Consider the following 20,467-nt stretch of genomic DNA (forward strand, 5'->3'; position numbering starts at 1 on the left):
ATTTACATGAATGTTGTTATTAATCTTAAATATCCATGGCAACAATGGAAAAAGTGCTAATAAATGTTAGTACTTCTTCAGAAACACTTGTTCTTTCTGTGTTCCAGCATTCAGCACAGTAACACAGGTCAAACTGCCAAATACTGGTGGCAGTGACTCAAGGTTTCAATGTGTGTGTCACCCTGTGCCATTTTACACACGCAAGCACACTTGCACCCATTCGCAAACAGTATACACACCCCCAAACGCACTTAAACATGTCCAGATTTATTTCTAGGTGTTAAATAGCATATGTGGCTCCAGGCTGCATTCTCATTAGGGGACTTAGGTAAGTGTGAGTGTGAGCATGAGCACTGCTGTTGCCAGGACCAGCTGCTCTGCTCAACTGACAAATAATATAAAAACAGAGACCAAGAGCAGGGGCAGGACCCTACTGTTTCTGGGTTTTAAAATGTTCAGGGACATTAGCCCTGTCACTGATGACTGAATCACACAGTAGTAAGGCATCTACCAGTAATAGTCAAATTAGCATTAAAGGCAATGCTTTTGGAAATGATGGCTTTATCTGTTTTCTCTTGTTTCAAACTGTGATCTTAAAGTCATTCATATATATGCATTCATGCAGATGATCAGGTGAAAAAGATGCAGATTACTGGTCTGGGGATGTTGAATAGTGTATAGGACACTTTTCTTTGCTTTAAGATCACGTCATAGGAGGTCTTAACCAGCTTAACAAAAACCTTGACTGCAGAGGTGTGCTAGCAAAACAGAATAGCAGGCTTTCCCCTGTAGAACCAACAGTAAGCCCACCGACACTGATATGTTCAGAAAACAGTGTTTGCTGTTGGTTGTCGTGAATGCACGAATTAAAAAAGTGATCAGCGTTGATAAAACACTCACAAACCTGTCAAACCAGAAATAAAAGACTAATCATAAATGTGCAGTTTGTGTAGTTTGACTTAACTGATTTCGTTAGGATGCAAACCGTACACAAATATATTTTAAAGTCATGCTAAAGTTTATTTGCTATTGCTATTTGCATCTCTCCAGATCGACGCTTTCCAGCACATGCAGCATTTTGTGCAAGGAGTGCAACAGCAAGCTCAACACGCCGTTGCAGCTGAGGACCATCAGCGGAAGCAGGAGCTCTACAAGCTGATGGCCAGGTCTGACCTTTTTCTTGAAACACCGTAACACAGACGTATCGCCAAACAAATACAAGCTTTCTTGGAGAACATGTCACAGGAGGAAGTGTAACGAGTTAACAAGGAAAATTAAACCTGTTTGTTATTTCAGTTTCATAATCCTGGGATTATTCACACTGACTCACTGTCACACTTTTCTGAGTTAACTGAGTGTAACAAGGGCCATCACTTATGTTAATATTGACATCAGAACATTAAATGGTTGCATTTTAAGTTGAGTTTTCTTTAAAGATGGAAAAATAGAAGTGGACTTTCAGAACTGCAATGTTGTAGCTTTAGTTTTAAAGAAATCATTTAAGAAGCTGAGAATTTATTCCCCTTTGCCAGTCTCTGTATACCCACTCTGGCATGGCAGAGAAAACTCAAAGCAACATGCTGAGGCAAGGAAAAAGTAACCTCATGTATTTCCTCCCTCATGCTCTAAACACGTAGGGTCATGTCCAGTGCAGTTTTATTTCCACGAGCGTGACCCATTCTGGCATAGCACCTTTTACAAATCCACCGGCATCCTGTGTGATTTTAGTTTTTTCTGTTCTTCCAAGGCTCAAAGCTTTCAATAAACAAATCTATTGGCAGGAAATGTGGCACCATGCTGATGGGTATCACCACCACAGTGCTGTTAGTTTGCACCTTTTCCAGTAGGCGCTGTGCTGTTCATTTGATAGTCCTGGCACATTGGTTTGCACCTTTACCCTATCATCACCTCACCTCACAGTGGAAGAAAGATGCAGTAAAGTCTTTTGAAAACTCGACATTCCAGTAGCTGTTGTGTGGTTTTAGATTGTGATTTTTTTTTTTTTTTTTTTTTGGGCTGAGAAAATGGAAGGTTTCATGTTCCCAAAAATGACTGGGAAAGACTTCAGACTGTTAAAAAAGATGCACGCTCTTGTGGGCTCATCAAAATATTTGAGAAAGATATCTAAGACTTCCTTCTTTTATGGTTTAGCTGCTTTTCTTTGTGCAGAAGAGACTGATTACTTTTTAAAGAATTTGGATGTGCTGCATTGTTTCTCAAATAAGTCAAAATAAGCAAGAGGTGTTGCATGGGAACAGGTATAATCCATGTACAGTAAATCACACAGTGTCATTTGGCCATGTGCACAGAGCAGTCATGTGTACCCTCCCATCTCATAAATCAAACGTGACAACACATAAGTGGGAACGTGGGTAGAAGGGGCTTTTTCCACTCACTTTTTCATCTTCCACAGAATGGTTGTGTAAAAAAAAAAAAAAAGAAGAAAAAAATGCATGACGGGGAAAAACACCTGTACGCTGTCAGTCAGGACGGGTTCTCTCTAGACATTCTGACACACTTTCTTTAATACAGCCTGACTACATGGTATGGAGAACACCTGGACTGCTCAGACACTCACATATACACAATCATACAGACACCTCCACCCCCAAACTATCCTGTATAATTCCACTGATACTAATCAATAACTCTGGGGTCTGCAGCCGGAAGAAACATGTTCCAATGTCACCAGATGCCTCGCCTTAACTCCTTCTTTCAGTAAAAGTTGAACCTGTCAACAGTTTACGGACACAGTTCCACACAGATGCTGAACTTGAGCTGTACATCTGCATGGAAAAGCACTCGTACGAAATTACGTAATCCAAAAGGCAATTTATTGGAGGGGCTCTGACATATTCACAGTACTGATAGATGGTTTGACAAAGCAGTTCTTGCCAGTTTCTCAGTTTAGAGTAGTTTTATCTGAATTATGTGTCTTGGCCCTGCCAAGCACAACTAGTTTGACTTTTGCCTGTAAGCATCTGTGTTTTTTTGGATGATGGATTGAGCAAAGTCCTCCTGGGATGCCACAAAGCTCACCGTTGGGTTAAATTAGAGGAAAATTGGTTTGGATAATTGAAAATCTCCAGCCTTTCAGTAGATAAATGAACTGTTGCCTCACGTATTACTACTTCTGATATATGCCTATGAGACTTCCAAGCTGTGCATCATTATCGGACCTTTTTATATAAACTACCCTTGGATTTCCTGAATGTGACTGCCAAGTCTTTATAAGCAATGACAACATAAGCAAGCTTATAAACTCATGGAGATATTTCTTTTTGGCTTGTCCCTGGCGTACATTTGTTTCCTTGTCACTAATGTAGTCACTGAATTATCTTCTTCTGCAGAGCTTCTCTTAATGGCGCTGATCTTTATTACCTTCTCATGGTCTAAAAGAGGTTTTTATTCTTAATGCCAGAAATATCAAGGGCTTAAATCTGACTTATAATATATAGTGCACCAAATAACTTCTTTCTGCCAGTCAAAATGGTATATTTACATGTGATTGAAGTACTAATGTTAGAGTGAATTTCCCTCTTCTCTCTTTCTCCATTTAGATGTTTCTTGAAGCTGGGGGAGTGGCAGCTCAGTCTGCAGGGCATCAATGAGAGCACCATCCCCAAAGTTCTGCAGTATTACAGCAATTCAACTGAGCATGACCGCAACTGGTACAAGGTCAGCTCCTCTCTTTTAACTCTGACCTTTAACGTTTGGCTTCTCTCTCTGGCTGCAATAAAATCCCAGCTGTGTCAGTAAGTAAACGTCTCAGCCCTGTTATGCCACTACGAAAACCTTAGACCTCCATTCCTGCGCCCTTATTATTTTGCTCAGTAGATACTCTCCAATTGTTTTCTGCGCTCCATCACATCAAAGATATGTGGTGATGGAAGAGCTGAAAGCATCTCTGCTTTTTCTGCCTGTGCTGCAGGCTACAGAGATGTCTCTACAGACTCTCTCCCCATCCATCTTCACCAACTTGCTTCAGCTTCAACCTTTAATAGCAGGTTGCATAACAGTGCAAACATCAAACTCATATGTTTGTATGAGAGAAATTACAGCGCCCTGGGAGATATCTGTCCCATAGCAAACTGGAAAATGACATCATGAACAAACGTGGAAGTTATTTCCAGTTAATAGCTCCGAACACCAGTTTCACTCAGTTTGAACCATCTTTCGGCAGGCTTGGCACGCCTGGGCTGTGATGAATTTTGAGGCAGTGCTGCACTACAAACACCAAAACCAAGGGCGAGATGAAAAGAAGAAGCTGCGGCACGCCAGTGGTGCCAGTGCTAATAGTGAAGCCAGCAACAGCGACAGTGAGGTTGACAGCACTGATCCCAGTCCTGTGCCCTCACCAGGTCAGAAGAAGGTCAATGAGGTGAGTTACGGAAATGACACTGAGCATTCGGTGTCCTCTTGTCCAAGCGCTCTAAATTCAGCTAGTGCTTTATGATACTTAACATACCTGACTTGGTGTGTAAGCCATTATACACATATTATCGCCAATTTTCAAAACTGTTCATCAGTCAGAATCTTTTAATGTCTCGCTGTCATCTAAAACACATTAAACATATAAGAATTCAGGTTCAAACTGATAATACACCACATAAATCTAAAACCGCAATATTTGACATCAAAATGGTCAAAAGTCAAGACTGACATGGCTGAAAACTGCAGCTTGACTTGTGTCATCTGACTGTTTGTTTTTTAATCATGAAAAGCATATTTTTTTATACTCTCTCGCTTTAGGACCTCTCAAAGACGTTGCTCCTGTACACAGTTCCTGCTGTGCAAGGTTTTTTCCGCTCCATTTCCCTGTCCAGAGGAAATAACTTGCAGGACACGCTTAGGTGAGTTGTGTCTGACTGTAACACACACACACACACACACACACACACACACACACACACTGGACAAGTAGCCCAAAGAGCACCCATACATGCTATGTGAGTACAGGAGGCCCTCTAGTGGCTGACTGTGATTGATTCACAATGGTCAAAAAGGAAGAGAGAGTCTAGTTTTATTTTGTTTTCTACTGCTCAGGGTTTTGACTCTGTGGTTTGATTATGGTCACTGGCCCGAAGTGAATGAAGCTCTGGTGGAAGGCATCAAGACCATTCAAATAGACACCTGGCTGCAGGTAATCTATGTAGAGAAATAAAATCATATGAAAAATATTTTTTTGGGTGGGAGAAAAGGCTGATTTGAGTGCAATTTTGAGAGAATAGTGCAATGTTTTTATATTTACAGGTCATCCCGCAGCTTATAGCTCGAATCGACACCCCTCGAGCCCTGGTGGGCCGTCTGATCCACCAGCTGCTAACCGACATTGGACGATATCATCCCCAGGTAAGTCTGCTTATTCTACTGGAGGCTATATTTTAGAACACAGAACAGCCACACAGCCATATTTCTTTTATGAAAAGTTAAAAGCTGTACCCTCAGTGATCAGCGTTTGCTCTGTGTTCACATGCAGGCTTTGATCTACCCACTGACTGTGGCTTCAAAGTCCACCACTACCGCCCGCCACAATGCTGCCAACAAGATCCTGAAGAACATGTGTGAACACTGCAACACCTTAGTTCAGCAAGCTATGATGGTAAAACATCTCTGTTGCACTACTGAATTAAAACATCTTTATAAATTGCATAGTAAATAGTTGTGGGTTTGTTCCATTGGGTTAAATGTGAACTTTATAGTCTAGTGGTCTAAACATTTGGCTAACAAGTGGATGATCCCTGGTTTGAACCTGGGAGAAGACACAAGGTTCCAGCGTCCAGCATTTAAATAAATGAATTAAGACTAAACCTGCCAAGTCAAACAGAGCTAACTGCTGTGGCGATTCCATATTAATGAGGGAGCAGAGCTGACAGTAGCTTCTTCTTTATATATATAATTAACAAAATATTTAATTTCCAAACAGGAGTTATAGAAATGTAGATAAGGTTTTCTGGTTCTTGTTATGACTTGTTGTATCATTTAAAATTAAATGGGAAAGGCTAATTAGCAGCAGAGGAGGAAATTCAGCCTTTTTTGTTGTGATTGTGAACATTTCTAATTGTAATTGAATTGTAATGTACATCACCCTGTAAAAGGAAAAAGCTTGATGAAGGTGAACTTTGCATTTCCTTTTTTCTTTAAAATATTTGCAATTTATATTTTCTGTATAAAACAATTTTAAATTGTCGAGATTTTACCTGTAAAAACAGGTCATCATTACGCTACAGACTGACCTTTTCCTTTTGTTTCCCTTCATCCAGGTGAGTGAGGAGCTCATCCGAGTGGCCATCTTGTGGCATGAGATGTGGCACGAGGGCCTTGAAGAGGCATCCCGTCTGTACTTCGGTGAGCGCAACGTCAAGGGCATGTTTGCTGTACTGGAACCCCTACATGCCATGATGGAGAGGGGACCACAGACCCTCAAAGAGACCTCTTTCAATCAGGTTTGAATCTTCTCGGTTTGATTTGTTGTCGCGGTGCAAGCAATGATGACAGGGACTGGAAACAGTACTCAAGCATGTGTGCACTGGCTTCTGATTCTGTTCCTAAATGTAAATGATGGCTTTCACATTATTTTATTGCATTTCTGTCAAAAAAGGCTTAAAGATTAATGATTAAACATTCTATTCATGCTTCAACTAAACTGTTGAAAACAAAATGTGTTCTGATATGGAGGCCGGAAGATAGAAAATTGATGTTAAATCATTCTACCTTATAGAGGGGCCTTGGTGGCCTGTGCATATTATATATATACTTTTTTTTTGGATCCTCATCAGCAACAGCAGTGGTAGAAATATTTACAAGCTTCCACCATCCCACACAATATAAATTTATCATAAGCCAAATTAAAAATTTAATAGCTTTCAGGAGAGAAAAGAAATTGGACACAAAAAGAAAACACTTGTGTTTCTCTTACTTCATGCTACAGGCTTATGGGAGGGACCTGATGGAGGCACAAGACTGGTGCAGGAAGTACATGCGCTCTGGAAATGTTAAAGACCTGACTCAGGCCTGGGACCTCTACTACCACGTGTTCAGACGCATCTCCAAGCAGCTGCCACAGGTGATTGAAAATATGAAGCCTACAGTCAGTTACACTACTTTTTTTGTTAATAATATATAAATCACCATCCTAATGATCACTGCAGTGTGCCTCATATAGTAATATTCAACAGTATATGCAGTGTATGTACAGTGTTAGCATTTTTGTGCACGTACTGTGTCATATGGTACGTCAGAGTACGTCTTTTGTGCCTCCTGGAAAAATCTGAGCTGACATCTCACCACGTCTGTGTCCATTCCAGTGTTTCATCAGATTATAGATTTTGCATTTCATGCCCCGACTCATTCTTTGATCTTAAGATGGTAAATGTCTCCTAGTCGTGTAATATGACATAAAAGACTAATGGCTACTGTGTGTTTTTTGCCAGCATACCAACATTAGAAACAACACTGAATGGGAGCTAATGATAGCGACTTCTTTCATTCCCCCATCTCTGTTTAAAGTCATTGAGCAGGAAGAAAAAAACTAATGTTGCAAGATGTTGAAAGACGGCAGGATGGTGATGAGAGTGATGATGTAGGAAGAGGAATGGCACAGCATCAGTGGATAGCATTGCTCATTTTATTGTCACGCCCTCAGGCGCCACTCTGTCTATTAAATTATGGCATAATATCCTAATGTAAAATTTCACAAGAGGCAGAATATTTTTCGAGATATATTTTACAAGTTGCAGGTAGTTTATTTTCTGTGGTCAATTGTTTGGTTTTAACTATCAGCATCTGTCAGATTGTTGTAGCCACTTTGGTACAACATAATGGGTAGATGCTTCAATAGAAAGCAGGGCTTGTTGCTATAGGAGAAGAGATGAAATTGAATTGATAGATGCCATTCCTAGCAGCTATCATCACATTGTTGAAGAGTGACATTAAAAATAGTTCTGTCAGCAGCTTGTACTGCACATAATAAATGAAGATGGCGATGCTATTTGACACTGTAGCATGGCCCTGCTCTCAAGGATGCACCCTGCTGTGACATTACAGTACGCAGCATGAAATACACTGCAGCATTACGACATGCTGGGAGCAGTGCAAATATTCCCCCACAGGGCATTAACATAGAGATAAACCCTTCCCAGAATGCATCCAAATGGCAGTTCCAGCGCAGGGCGGGACAGTAACCATACATCAGCATTCAGAAATGAACCATAAAGGCCTTTAAATAGTGTGCCACATTCAGATTTGATGCAGTGTAAATGACTGATGGTTGCAGACAAGCAGCAAATGCATTAAGAAAGTGAAATGTTCCAGATGATTTATAAAAAGCTGCGTATAAACAAGTTTCTCTGGATAAAGCCTTTTAACTTGGATATGAGCCAGTGTCTGCTACAATATGCATATTGCTTTAGGCACTGTTGGCTTGGCAGGCGCTGCTTTGTCAGTGAAGTTTTTGTACACAAGACTTAAAACTAATTGTCTCTTCCTGTGCTACACCCCCACCTCATCAACTTTCCTCACAGCTGACCTCCCTGGAGCTGCAATATGTTTCTCCGAAGCTGCTGATGTGTCGAGACCTGGAGCTTGCTGTACCCGGCACTTATGACCCCAACCAGCCTATCATTCGCATCCAGTCCATCGCCCCCTCCCTGCAGGTCATCACCTCCAAGCAGCGCCCACGCAAACTCACCATCATGGGTAAGATTAGGAGAAAATTGCACAGCCCTTGTGGCTCTGAACCCATTATATTAGGAAAATGGATTAAAGAATATTTCTAGTCATATGCTTTCAGCGGGCATGGGCCGTCACATTAGAGAAAATTCAATATTAATCGAATCCAACAATAAACAGGGCACAGTTTATTTTGAATTCATCGGTCATGGCATGTGGTGTGGCTAGAATATGACCGTAGAAAACGTTCATACCACCAGAAGCAAGATCAAACAAGTGATAAGCAAATATGAATTCCACTCACCACACGTGGACCAGACTCGATGGTTATTTAACTTTCTACCAAAAGAGTCTTGGTTTTTTTCCCAGTCTCTTCCGAATGAACATACGGGGGCACACCACGGTTCGTCACAAACCCTCCCAACACTGTTCTTTGTTATTAAATTGAATACTGAAATAAATAACTTTGACATGCTACCCTCTGCTCCGTTGTGTGATATGAAATATGACAGCGAAGTGCTTCTAAAATGGCAAAGCACTGTAATATCACATTGTCTTGAAGCCAAATCCACACATTATCAATCATAAACTGTTCATTCTGCTTCACACATTTTATGCCCCTGTACCAGCGCCAGCCGTGACCGGAGGCAATATGTTTTTGGGTTGTCCTACCCCACTGTCGGTAAATCTGATTCTCACGATATCTTAGGGATTCATTGCCCTTCAGGGACATTTTGCCACAAACATCCACTAGGTCTCGGTGGACTGAATTAATAAGCTACAATATAAGATATAATAATAATACGTGTCTAATAAGTCAAAAATGCTAAATTGATGAGATAATGTAGGCAAAAGGTCAAAGTTTGACTTCAGTGTGACGACATAATTTTCTGCAAAAGAAACTTTTCTGGCCGTTATTCAACACCATACCTCAGAAGCACAAGGGGAGATTGTGACCATATTTCACGTGTAGTCGGATATTGAATTGGTGACACTGAGGTGCGGTTTCCACCTTGAAACTACAGTGATAGATTTTTTTTTTTGTGCTGCAGGGCTGATAGTGTGTGTGAAGCATACATGATTTAGAATTTGTAGCGCAGAGCAATATCCCTGTTTGAACCGTCATCACAGGACTTTGTGTTTCTTCAGAATCAGCGTTATTGACCAAGTTTAATTCCTTCAAAGTCTGCACAGACAGCTGCAGCTTTACTGCTGGGGAGAGGTTACAACTGCAAAACTTCTCTGGACAATACTGTACTTTGTTCTGATGTATTCCTTCAGTGTTATATAACACACTCTGTAAAAGATGATGGCTAATAAATCAACTGACCTCTGGAGCAAGACTTCAGATTAAGACCTGTCAGCCACTGCAGGCAACCTAGATTTACTTTCGATGCTCCTTCTTCTGGTACAATGTACTTACTGGGGTTGTCATTAGAAGCAGACCCGGGATAGAACAGGGGCATTATTTTCCACTGGAAGCTTCGTTTTACTCCATTAAAGGTAGTACTGTGTTGGTGAAATAGTGGAGCAATTAGATAAGTGTCATCGTCTGTAATTCAGATAAGTGAAACATGTTTTCCTGTCTGTCATGCTGAAAACTTCATTCTGCTCAAGAGGACTGAGTCAATATCATAGTTCATCCAGCAGCTATTAACATACTGAAAGTATTGTGGTACTTCATAAGCATCATAGGCTTTCAGAGTCTTTTTAATCCTTTATTGCATATCTGCTGTTTATTTGGTCAGAATTATTCGCGTCCTGATGCTAATAGTCAGTTGCGAATCCTTTTTGCTGGAATTCTTCTTTAGTTCGTGGCACGATGATTTCTGAAGTGACAGCTCAAACACTCGCCGAAGTTTTTCTACTGTGTGTAAATTGGAAGATAAACCTCAGTTTAAGCTTAATTTTACAAACTTTTAGCATTGCAAAGTTAAAACACCTAAATTGCACAGCAGTACTTTGTGCTATGGCTCAGGGTAAAGGTCAGTATAGAAAACGAGTATATTTAGAAATCCTGTGTTGAAAATTTCTCGCTCTGTTGAAAAGCACTTGGGGAATTTTTGACAAAGCTCACCAAAGGTGAGCTGATCATTTTGTTCTCATTTGTTCTCATACTCAGAGGAGTATGAGTTGACCCTGGCAAAAATACAGAGCACTGCCATTTCCAACCATTAAGAGTTTATTTATGCATTTCTTTCCATTGTTCAAGCAGTCCATCATTGTTGTATTTTATTGCCCCATCTGCAGGTAGTAATGGCCACGAGTTCATGTTCCTGTTGAAGGGCCATGAGGACTTGAGGCAGGATGAGAGAGTCATGCAGCTGTTCGGTCTGGTTAACACGCTTCTGGCAAACGACCCTGCGTCCTTGCGCAAGAACCTCAGGTAGACACACACTCTGGCGTCACCACACACGCACAAATTCCAAGAAACAGTTGTGTTTTACTCACCTCGCACATACCTGACAAAGTTGTTTGTGCTCAACCCGGCTGTGTGTTGTCTTCATCAGCATTCAGCGCTACGCAGTGATCCCCCTGTCCACCAACTCGGGCCTGATTGGCTGGGTGCCCCACTGTGACACCCTGCATGCCCTCATCAGAGACTACAGAGAGAAGAAAAAGATTTTGCTCAACATTGAACATCGCATCATGCTCAGGGTGAGGAACTGCTTCTATTTCCACTGTCTGAATAAGTGACAACAGTTTCAGGATGTTTTCTCTCCAACTATGTGCTTATTTACGTTGTTTGATCCCATTAGTTACTTTTTCAGCCAGTTAGCTTCCTTTGGAACTTCAGCATGTCACAAAAAACACATTCACATGATGAATTAACTTCCTGTCTTACTAAATACATTTTAATGTGTTATTGGCTGAACGTACTCACATGTTGTTTATGTTTCGTGCCAACAAGCTGGTCCTATTCGTTTATATAAATTGTCATTTTCATATAAAACTACACACTAAATAGATTCATCAGAGCTGAGGAAGCATCTGTTTCCAGTGATATATTGATGAATACCAATCACTCTTTGTGAAAACACATTTACAGATTTTTAATTGTCACAAATTAACTGCAGATCCCCCCCGGAATTCCTAATTAGTCAAAGGAGAACAACAAAATACATAATTTTCTTTGCTAAAACATCACTGCAGAAAGTAAAAGCTCTTGACCCAATACCAGGATCAGGGGGGAAAGTCAGTGGTTTGATGCCTGGCTCCTTCAGTCTTCATGCCAAAATGTCGTTGGGGAAAAATCATGAAGGACAAACACTTCACTTCAGCTGTGTGTGAGTGTGTCTGTGATAGAAACAGCAAATGGGTGAATGTGGCTTATAGTGTGACGTTTACAAGGCCTTAAAACCAGAAAAAGATTTGCACAATTTGCATCCAGTTTATGATTTTCAATCAGATTAATCTGACTTTTTTTTTCCCTTTTAAACATATTAACAGCCTATCCTAGCTGCCTCTTGCAGGCCCCCAGGCTGTCGGTGGTCTGAATAAAAACAGAAAGAAACCAAATATCAGATATTTAAGAACAGCGGTTTATTTCCAAAAGTATTTGATTAACATTTGTAAATGTCTTTTCTTATACTGGTGAGCAGTTACATTTTGAACACAATCGAACACCATGGGGGTGACAACTCAAGTTTTATGAATGTCTATGTTCTGTCGATCACCTGTGCTTCTTGCTAATTGTTTGAATTTTTAAATTCTGAATAGTGAAAGACTTTAAAGACTTTCAACTCTCACTCCAGATGGCTCCAGACTACGACCACCTGACGCTGATGGAGAAGGTGGAGGTGTTTGAACATGCTGTCAATAACACAGCCGGAGACGACCTGGCCAAGCTCTTGTGGCTCAAGAGCCCCAGCTCTGAGGTAAAGTGCTTCACTTCTATACTTTGTCAGCAGTGCAGAGGAGGGGACTTGGTCTTTTCACTATCTTTATGTATTCAGTGGTACTTGGATAAAATATCAAGAGAGTCTAATTATAGATCCAATAACTTCTTGAATTAACATCTCTTCCTAAATAAAATACCGCGTCACCTCAAAACTGGTCTTCCTTTGGGAAAGGTTTTCATTGGATGCAGACCAAGCAAAGTAGGTCTTTGTAGTTTCTCATTTTTCTGATTACTGCGGGGATACAGGTGTAGTGAAATAAAATTGTTGTTTTCCCTAAAGAATGGGTTTTCTGGGTTATCTGTCCTACTTTTAAAGCACCGACTCTGCAGGATTTCACTAAGAGACCATCAAATTGAATCAGTTTTAGTACCCCGTGTACCTGATGCTCCATGTGTTTAAGTGTCTGGAAAGATGTGTTCAGCAGCCTGCCAGAGATTTCTGTTTCATTTCCCACAATATTTTTTTATTATGACCTAGAGGAGCGCTCAGAACACAAATGTTATTTCTCCTACAGGTGTGGTTCGACAGGAGGACGAACTACACTCGATCCCTGGCTGTGATGTCCATGGTGGGCTACATCCTCGGACTGGGTGACAGGTGAGCTTCTCAAACAAAACACTAAAAACCCTATATTAATGTAAAAAAGTGTTAGAATGGCCACAAAGAAAATGGTAAAACATTATTGAGGAGATGTTTCTGTTCTCCAGGCATCCATCCAATTTGATGTTAGACCGGTTAAGCGGCAAGATCCTACACATCGACTTTGGAGACTGTTTTGAGGTGGGAGGAGATTTGTATTAAATATATTACAAACTTCTCTGATATATATTTAAATATATTTTTTAAACTTACCCTCGTATACATTTCTAACAGGTGGCCATGACCAGAGAAAAGTTCCCTGAAAAGATTCCCTTCCGACTGACTAGGATGCTAACCAATGCTATGGAGGTATACGACTATGCTGGCGTGTGACAAACTGTATGAAGTGTGGTAAAGTGTGCTCACGGTAACACCATGTGTGGTCATGAGTCATTCAATCTGATAGGTAGTTCAATACATAATATTATGAAGAAAGTTCATTTTCCAGGTGCTACAGATTGGCATTTCTTGTGCCTGGTGTCATGGAGATATTTGCTCAACAGTACAGAGCAGCGTCACCCCTGCTCTTACCTTTTCCTTGTCATTTGTTCGCACAGGCAGATATTAATAAAGCTGGTTAAGTATCTCTCCTGCTCGCTGAGGAATGACCACAAAAAATGTAATTCTGTATTTGTGGTAAATTTTAGCCACAGACCGTGTTGGCCTGGTGCTGCTGTTTTGTCCATTATCACGGTTAGGTTAGGTCATTGATTACATTCTCAGTTTGAATTTAAGACGATGATGCTTGTTCGTTTCACTTAGCAACATCCACCTTTATACTAGCTTCATTGTGGCCAGGGGTTTGAAAACAGTCATGATGCAAAATCATGTAGTTGACTTAAACACAAAGACTTAAACCTGAGAGCCAAGAGAATTGGCTTTGGTCAGCTGATCAAAGCTTTTGTGGGCACAAAGAAAAATCTGCCGGAGCTCACAGTTCAAATCAATGTCAGTTATTTTAAGGCAAGTCATTTTTCTCTGCTGCACCGCTATGGCAGATCTTAGGGTTTCCCCACCTGCCAAATGCCTCTTTCACTCCTCCCTATGGCCTAGCTTAAAGCAGTTATAGTCCCGTTTAATTAGGTTAGACAGTCGGAGACTCTGCAACAGAAAAGTCTTTCTAGTACATTCATTTTATTCTGGTGTCAAAGGCCCCCACCCTTAAACACGACAAGTATTCCTCTACTGAAGTGAATCCTGCCTGAGCTGCTTCTTCTTTGTCTTCTTTATTTCATTCCAAATAATAATTAGTCTTCTGTGACTGTGCAGAGTTTTATCAGAAGCTGTGACTCACTGTGCCTTGAATTTAATGAGCAAAGGAAGGAAAGGAATTAAAAATGAAAGCATCAAGAAATAAAATTCTGCATTGTAAGAGGTTTAAGTTTTGCCTTTTAAGCTACTGCAAAAGTTTTTTTTTTGTTTTGTTTTTTTTAGACATATGAAATCTTCTTAAAACTTATTTTCAGCCTTCTAAATACAAACAGAGAGGCTGTTCTACTACTAAACTCAGAACATGTTATTGGATCATTGTTTACAAGTATACTGATATTTCTGTGACGTGCACACGCAGAATGGAAACCTAATTCCCAAATGTCATGTGCGTCAGGTGACGGGCTTGGATGGTAACTACAGGATCACGTGCCACACAGTGATGGAGGTGCTGAGGGAGCACCGGGACAGCGTCATGGCTGTGCTGGAGGCCTTCGTCTACGACCCGCTGCTCAACTGGAGGCTTATGGACAGTAAGGAAATGCCAGCTGTTTAAATTGAGTACAGATGTTAGATCAACATATTACAGCCTCACATAACCACAGCAGCATACCAGCTCAGACCGGTAACAGTTTGGTTAAAGTCAGAGCAGATTACACTTGTTCAAGCTGAAAGACTTCTTTTTGTGGCGGTGAAGAGTGGGGAGCGTTAAATCTACTCGCATCAAGCTGCACTGGACTTCTGCTTAGCTTGTGTTTTCGAGAGAAACGGTTAATGAAGTGCTTCAGACATCTAAAGGTCGCTGGTTAAACTCAAGTGTACACAGTGAATAAATCTCTGTGGCACCTTCTCTACTAATACTGTTATGGTTGCCTTTAGCAAGACATTTAATCAAAAAAAAGTGGAATATGTCACTTTGATTATAAAGGAGTTCAGCATTTTGGGGTTAGTATGTTTAAGAAATAAGAAGCAGCCAGGGATCTGTGCATAAAACCACTTTCTCCTTACAGGGACTTACAGCTGCATTAGTTAAACGCTCATTAGTGTATTCTCTACAGTGTGTGTTACTATAGCCATTTACTGAATAGCCACCAGAGCAAACCGGACCCATTTAATGCAAAGGAGCTGGAAACATGACTTTCAGGTCACAGATGGGTAGAATAAATCTGGGGGACAACATAAAGAGAGAGGCCTTTCCTATAATCTGACCACTTTTAATGAATAGTGCACATAACTGTGGAAGAAACCCGAGTTTCTGTCTTTAAAGCAGTCAGAGAGGTGGTGATCCTTCCTGGTAAATGAGGTAAATGAAATATGCTCCAGAGGAGTTTGTGTATGTTTTTAAATGCACACTTTTCCCGTTTCGCCCACAGCAAACACAAAAGGAACCAAACGCTCCCGCACCAGGACCGACTCGTACACCGCCGGGCAGTCAGTTGGTCAGTTTCCAACACAAGCTGTAACCATAACTATGTTTCATTTTCTATTTAATAAAGGAAAAATCGTTTTTTTAATCTCTGACTATGTGGCGTCATCTACAGAGGCTCTTGAGGGAATTGACCTTGGAGAGACCACGCACAAGAAAGCAGGGACCACTGTGCCCGAGTCGATTCACTCCTTCAGTGAGTTACCTGCTTATTCAGACTTAAGTGATTTTATTTTGTTGTATTACAGCTTTTTAGGTCTGCTCTGCTTATTTTGCCATCAAAATACTGAGCACTCGCTGTCATAATGATCGCTGCAAGTCACTGCTCTGTGGTAAGGCAGGACACAAATCTGCTTTGATTTCCTTTAGCTGCGAACAGGTTTGGTATAGACACAGCATAATTTGTTTTTTTAAAGCTGCCAATAGTTGTTGATGCTAGTATTTTTGTGTGTGTGTGTGTGTTTTTAGTTGGAGATGGCTTGGTACAACCTGAGGCACTCAACAAGAAGGCTATTCAGATTATTAACAGAGTGCGAGACAAACTTACGGGTAAGTGGGACATTTTTACTGCACATTTCACTCTCCCATCGATAAAGTACCCTCTTTTTTTAAATAAGTAAATGCTAAAGATTTATGAATAATATTTTTAATTTAAACACATTGTACTGGAGGTACAAAACATACTTAAAGTTAAATTTCTTGGATAAGCAGGGACTTGCAGTCCATCAGCATCCTCCTGAAACCAAACCAGTCCCAAGTCCCTCGCATACATTTCCAATTTAATGTCTGATCAAAAATGAGCTCAGCAGAGCTTTAATAACAAAAGGGAACATAACAGAGACGAGAGGTCTTTTCAGATCTTGCACTATCCTAAAAGCACCTTTGTGTTGTCTGAACAAAGTCGAGCCGTGTTTGCAGATTGATTTTGCCGGAGCAGATCTGTGACCAGAGTTTGTTCCCTATAGGTCGTGACTTCTCTAACGAAGAGACGCTGGATGTGCCGACACAAGTAGAGCTCCTCATCAAACAAGCCACCTCACATGAAAATCTGTGCCAGTGCTACATCGGATGGTCAGTATGCCTTACATTTTCAGCTTCAGGGTTAGTCAGAGCCTGGCTGCAAGAATCCACCTTAAATCAAACTGAAGTCATGACTTTGAATGTGTGAAGATTGTTGCAGAAAAGTTATCTTGGGCAGTTTTAAATGCAATTACTGTGCCACAGGTTGATCTCTTTTTCTTTCTCTTCTTTTAATTTGACATTTTCTTTTCTCCTCCAAATGTTCAGGTGTCCCTTTTGGTGAAGAAGCGTTTCCACCAGCCAGGATTTACCCTTGACTCTCTCGCACACTGATAGATGAAGTAGGAGCTCTCAGCTCAGATTGGTATCCACTGGAATGTGTCCTCAAGCCACACTGCAGAGCCTAAACAAAGTTTTTCCTCTTTTTTTGTGTTTTGATTTCTTTGTTGTTGTATAATTGTATGGTTTGCCATTTACGTTTATTAGAAAGTACCTTTAGTGCTTTGTTTTTACCTGATTATCATAATTTACCAAATTTTGCAGTCATTGCTCATAATGACCTTGTAATTTGTAATTTTTACCATTATATTTACTCGCTAAAAGCTTTCTACAGTGGCCATATTGTAATCACTAATGACTATTGCTCCACATACTGCTTTCTTCTCATAAAGCCACCAGTCTGTTGTATCATTGTGTATGAATGTGACAAATTTCAGCAACATGATATGCCTTTTACTAACTTAAACATTCTTAAGGGGTTTCTGATGAGCAGAGATCAGTAAGAATTTGATTTCATTTGATTTGAGTGGACTGCGATGTACTCAGTGGGCATTCGTGTGCCATTAAACCCTGTATAGATACCACTGTGACTGTGCTGTGTTCATTGAACTGTACCGATTGCTCATGAAACTGAGATTGTCACACCTACAGCAGTTTAAAAATAGCTAGGGGTAAGGGCGTCCCGGTAGAGAGCGTGCCATGTATCAGCGCTGAGACGTATTGCAGAGTCTGGGGTTTGAATCCAGCCTTCCAGACACTTTGCTGCATGTGATTTCCTCGTCTTTCCCATTTCCTGCTATCAAGTAGAGCAGAAATGATGGGAAAATAGTATGTTCTGTCTCCAAATGAAAATGTGTCGTAGATATTCATTTATTTATTTATTTCAGAAGAGGTGCCACTGTCTTTGTTTTTCTAGCACCGACAGAGGGCACTCTGACTCCTAATAGGATCACTCCCCTCCATCTTCTTTAGGAGACAGGCTTTGGCAGAGGATTCACTCATCAGGCCGGAGAGGATAAGACCACACTAGATCCTTCCCTAAAACCAGAACAAAACAGGAAAAAAATACTAGGTTTCAAGCATGTGCTTTCAAATCGAGATTAGATTCCCCTTTTCTAAAAGCAGCCATTATTTTTTTTATCGTTGTCTGAAGACCACAGGGAGACGCAGTCACTTGCAGCCAATGCAGTCTGACAGAAACAAAACCGAATCAGATGCTGCAAACTGCAGAGGCAGCACTGGAGACAACTATTAATTTGGTTTCCTGTGCTGTTATCTGGTGAGTGCAAGGTAGCTTCTGTTTTTTACTTCTGCTCATTGCTATTCCCCCTCTAATTTCTCCATTTATTTCTTCCCTGCATTCTCCTCTGAAGGTTAATTACTTATAGATAGTTAAGGATTACGGATCAACAGAAAGCAGCCCATTGATCTCTTCCCTGCCGTGCCCACCACTGCAATGTCACACTCTTTACACATTGGGACAAAAGCCTGGTGATTATCTGTTCGTATCGATCGATTCCTCCTCTGTTTTCCCTCGCTTCTTACTCTCCTTCGCTTCCTTCGCCTCCACTCTGTCACTTTGTTCCCTCCTGCTGCCAAAAGCTCATTATTGAAAATGTGACTTTTCATAGTCTGTGCCACCATTTCTGTTGTTCTTTCTCACCCGTCTAATTTGTTTGTATTTTTTTCAGCCTCTCAAGTCTGTTGAGAGGCAGCCGAGTCAATAGCTCAAGTTAAATAGGCTGCATTGATTGGGAGAGGGATTTAGCTGTTTACCAACTGTGGAAATGGGCTAGGGCTGCGGGGGGAAAAAAAAGACACCCGGCACAGGTGTCTGCAAGTCAATGGTGACAAATGATACTCATCGAGAGACAATGCTCCTAAATGAGGGAAGGTGAGAGGCTTGGCGGTAGAAGCTGCTGATGCTGGAGGCCACGCTCCATCAGCCTTTAAGGCTGTCACATGAAGCCGAAACAGGCCTGACACATTAGGAATGATGGGAAATGTAGCAATACATTCGCTCCCCCTCTGGGACTCGAGCCTGTTCCCCCATCCTTGAGCATGTATTTCCCCGCAAGAGCTCCCCTGCAGGTGTTATTCCACATCCATGCATCCTCTTTAGCGTCTCATGACCCTTAGAGATTTCATAAGTGCTCTTCACAACTCTTGCTGTGGCTGGAGTGTAGTCACATACACCCAAGCATGCTCACAGCATAGAGCATGGGTGTTTCTCATTTCTCAGTGAAAGCTTCTAATTTGCTTTAATTTGCTAATATGCGTGTAACAGCTCATGAATAAAATGCATTACAAGCCCAACTGTAAAACCTTGTTCTGTATCTGCAATGACATGAGTAACTAAAAATCTAAGCTGGAACATCACCGTACTCCAGTATTGTTTCTCTTTATAAATTCTATATTTCTGTTTTCAGCAGTTAGCATCATTTTCTATGAGTGAGATTTAAGTTTGAAGAGAGGAAGGAGCGAAAACAAAGGAGCATGAATGCTTATGCAACCTTAATATTACAGATGTGTGTAACTCTACTTATAGTGAATTGTAAACCTCAGTGAGTCTTGTTAAAATGGTCGATGCTCATCTGCAAAAATAACGAGGTCAGTGTCTGCGTAAACTCTGAGCCAACTTCACACACAAACACACAATTTAGGACAGTTTTTTTTTTTTTTTAACTCGTGGCTCTCTGTGATGTCAGAGAGAAGGGATATCCCTAATATGGTCATCTCCGACTTGCAGAAGCCCTACACACCTGATGTCCAAGCATGTTTGCAAAGGTCAGCCATGCAGAAGAAAGGTGGTACAACTTGAGGTACTGCTCCAAGCCCTAGTGTAAGATAAGTAAGTATTATTTTAATCTGTGAATCATACAAAGTTTAGTCCTGTAGAGTCCTAAAATTAAGAATGTGCTCTAGTCTAAGAAGTTTGATGTGAAACCACACATATGAGCTGATCTTAACATTCTCTTGTAAGACGGAGGGCTTTAGAAAACCCCAACAAATGAATTAAGTGAGAGCTGTGAAGTCAACTGGCTGAATGTGAGACGTGATTCATTTTCTCTTCAGGGATGGCAGGTGATGTGGGTCGAAGTGCAGGTTTTTGCTTCACGCCAGATCTAATTAAGGTGTCACAAAAATGTACAGCCCTTTTTTAAAGGTGTGTCAATCAGGCGTGAAAGAGTAGAGCTGGAGGAGAAACTTTCAGGACCTAAATCCAGTTAGAGTCCAGCACAAGGGAGCTGGCTGGATACCCTTTCTGACTGTACCACAAAGGAACGACACACTCCTGTGCCTCTCTGCAGTCATGAGAATG

General features: G+C 41.0%; 1 protein-coding gene across 3 annotated transcripts in view; it reads left to right on the top strand.

The window, feature by feature from the left end:
- mtor (mechanistic target of rapamycin kinase) overlaps nucleotides 1–17,729 on the top strand; it is a 75,241-nt gene extending 57,512 nt beyond the window's left edge. For all 3 annotated transcript variants that reach the window (XM_085261187.1, XM_085261189.1, XM_085261188.1), the window contains 22 exons: nucleotides 1,051–1,166; nucleotides 3,561–3,678; nucleotides 4,184–4,381; nucleotides 4,753–4,853; nucleotides 5,047–5,143; nucleotides 5,254–5,352; nucleotides 5,480–5,602; nucleotides 6,264–6,446; nucleotides 6,932–7,066; nucleotides 8,523–8,697; nucleotides 10,921–11,056; nucleotides 11,181–11,328; nucleotides 12,426–12,548; nucleotides 13,087–13,169; nucleotides 13,280–13,352; nucleotides 13,446–13,520; nucleotides 14,818–14,953; nucleotides 15,794–15,859; nucleotides 15,962–16,042; nucleotides 16,315–16,395; nucleotides 16,812–16,917; nucleotides 17,134–17,729. In XM_085261187.1, the coding sequence (XP_085117313.1) occupies nucleotides 1,051–1,166; nucleotides 3,561–3,678; nucleotides 4,184–4,381; nucleotides 4,753–4,853; nucleotides 5,047–5,143; nucleotides 5,254–5,352; nucleotides 5,480–5,602; nucleotides 6,264–6,446; nucleotides 6,932–7,066; nucleotides 8,523–8,697; nucleotides 10,921–11,056; nucleotides 11,181–11,328; nucleotides 12,426–12,548; nucleotides 13,087–13,169; nucleotides 13,280–13,352; nucleotides 13,446–13,520; nucleotides 14,818–14,953; nucleotides 15,794–15,859; nucleotides 15,962–16,042; nucleotides 16,315–16,395; nucleotides 16,812–16,917; nucleotides 17,134–17,149 (2,469 nt within the window). In that variant the 3' untranslated portion in view covers nucleotides 17,150–17,729. The remainder of the gene's footprint in view (nucleotides 1–1,050; nucleotides 1,167–3,560; nucleotides 3,679–4,183; nucleotides 4,382–4,752; nucleotides 4,854–5,046; nucleotides 5,144–5,253; nucleotides 5,353–5,479; nucleotides 5,603–6,263; nucleotides 6,447–6,931; nucleotides 7,067–8,522; nucleotides 8,698–10,920; nucleotides 11,057–11,180; nucleotides 11,329–12,425; nucleotides 12,549–13,086; nucleotides 13,170–13,279; nucleotides 13,353–13,445; nucleotides 13,521–14,817; nucleotides 14,954–15,793; nucleotides 15,860–15,961; nucleotides 16,043–16,314; nucleotides 16,396–16,811; nucleotides 16,918–17,133) is intronic.
- Nucleotides 17,730–20,467: the final 2,738 nt, after the last annotated feature.

Source organism: Mchenga conophoros, linkage group LG20 (assembly GCF_057382185.1).
Source record: "Mchenga conophoros isolate Kocher_MC1m ecotype Shallow Benthic linkage group LG20, M_conophoros_male_GT1.1, whole genome shotgun sequence".
NCBI classification, from domain to species: Eukaryota; Metazoa; Chordata; class Actinopteri; order Cichliformes; family Cichlidae; genus Mchenga; species Mchenga conophoros.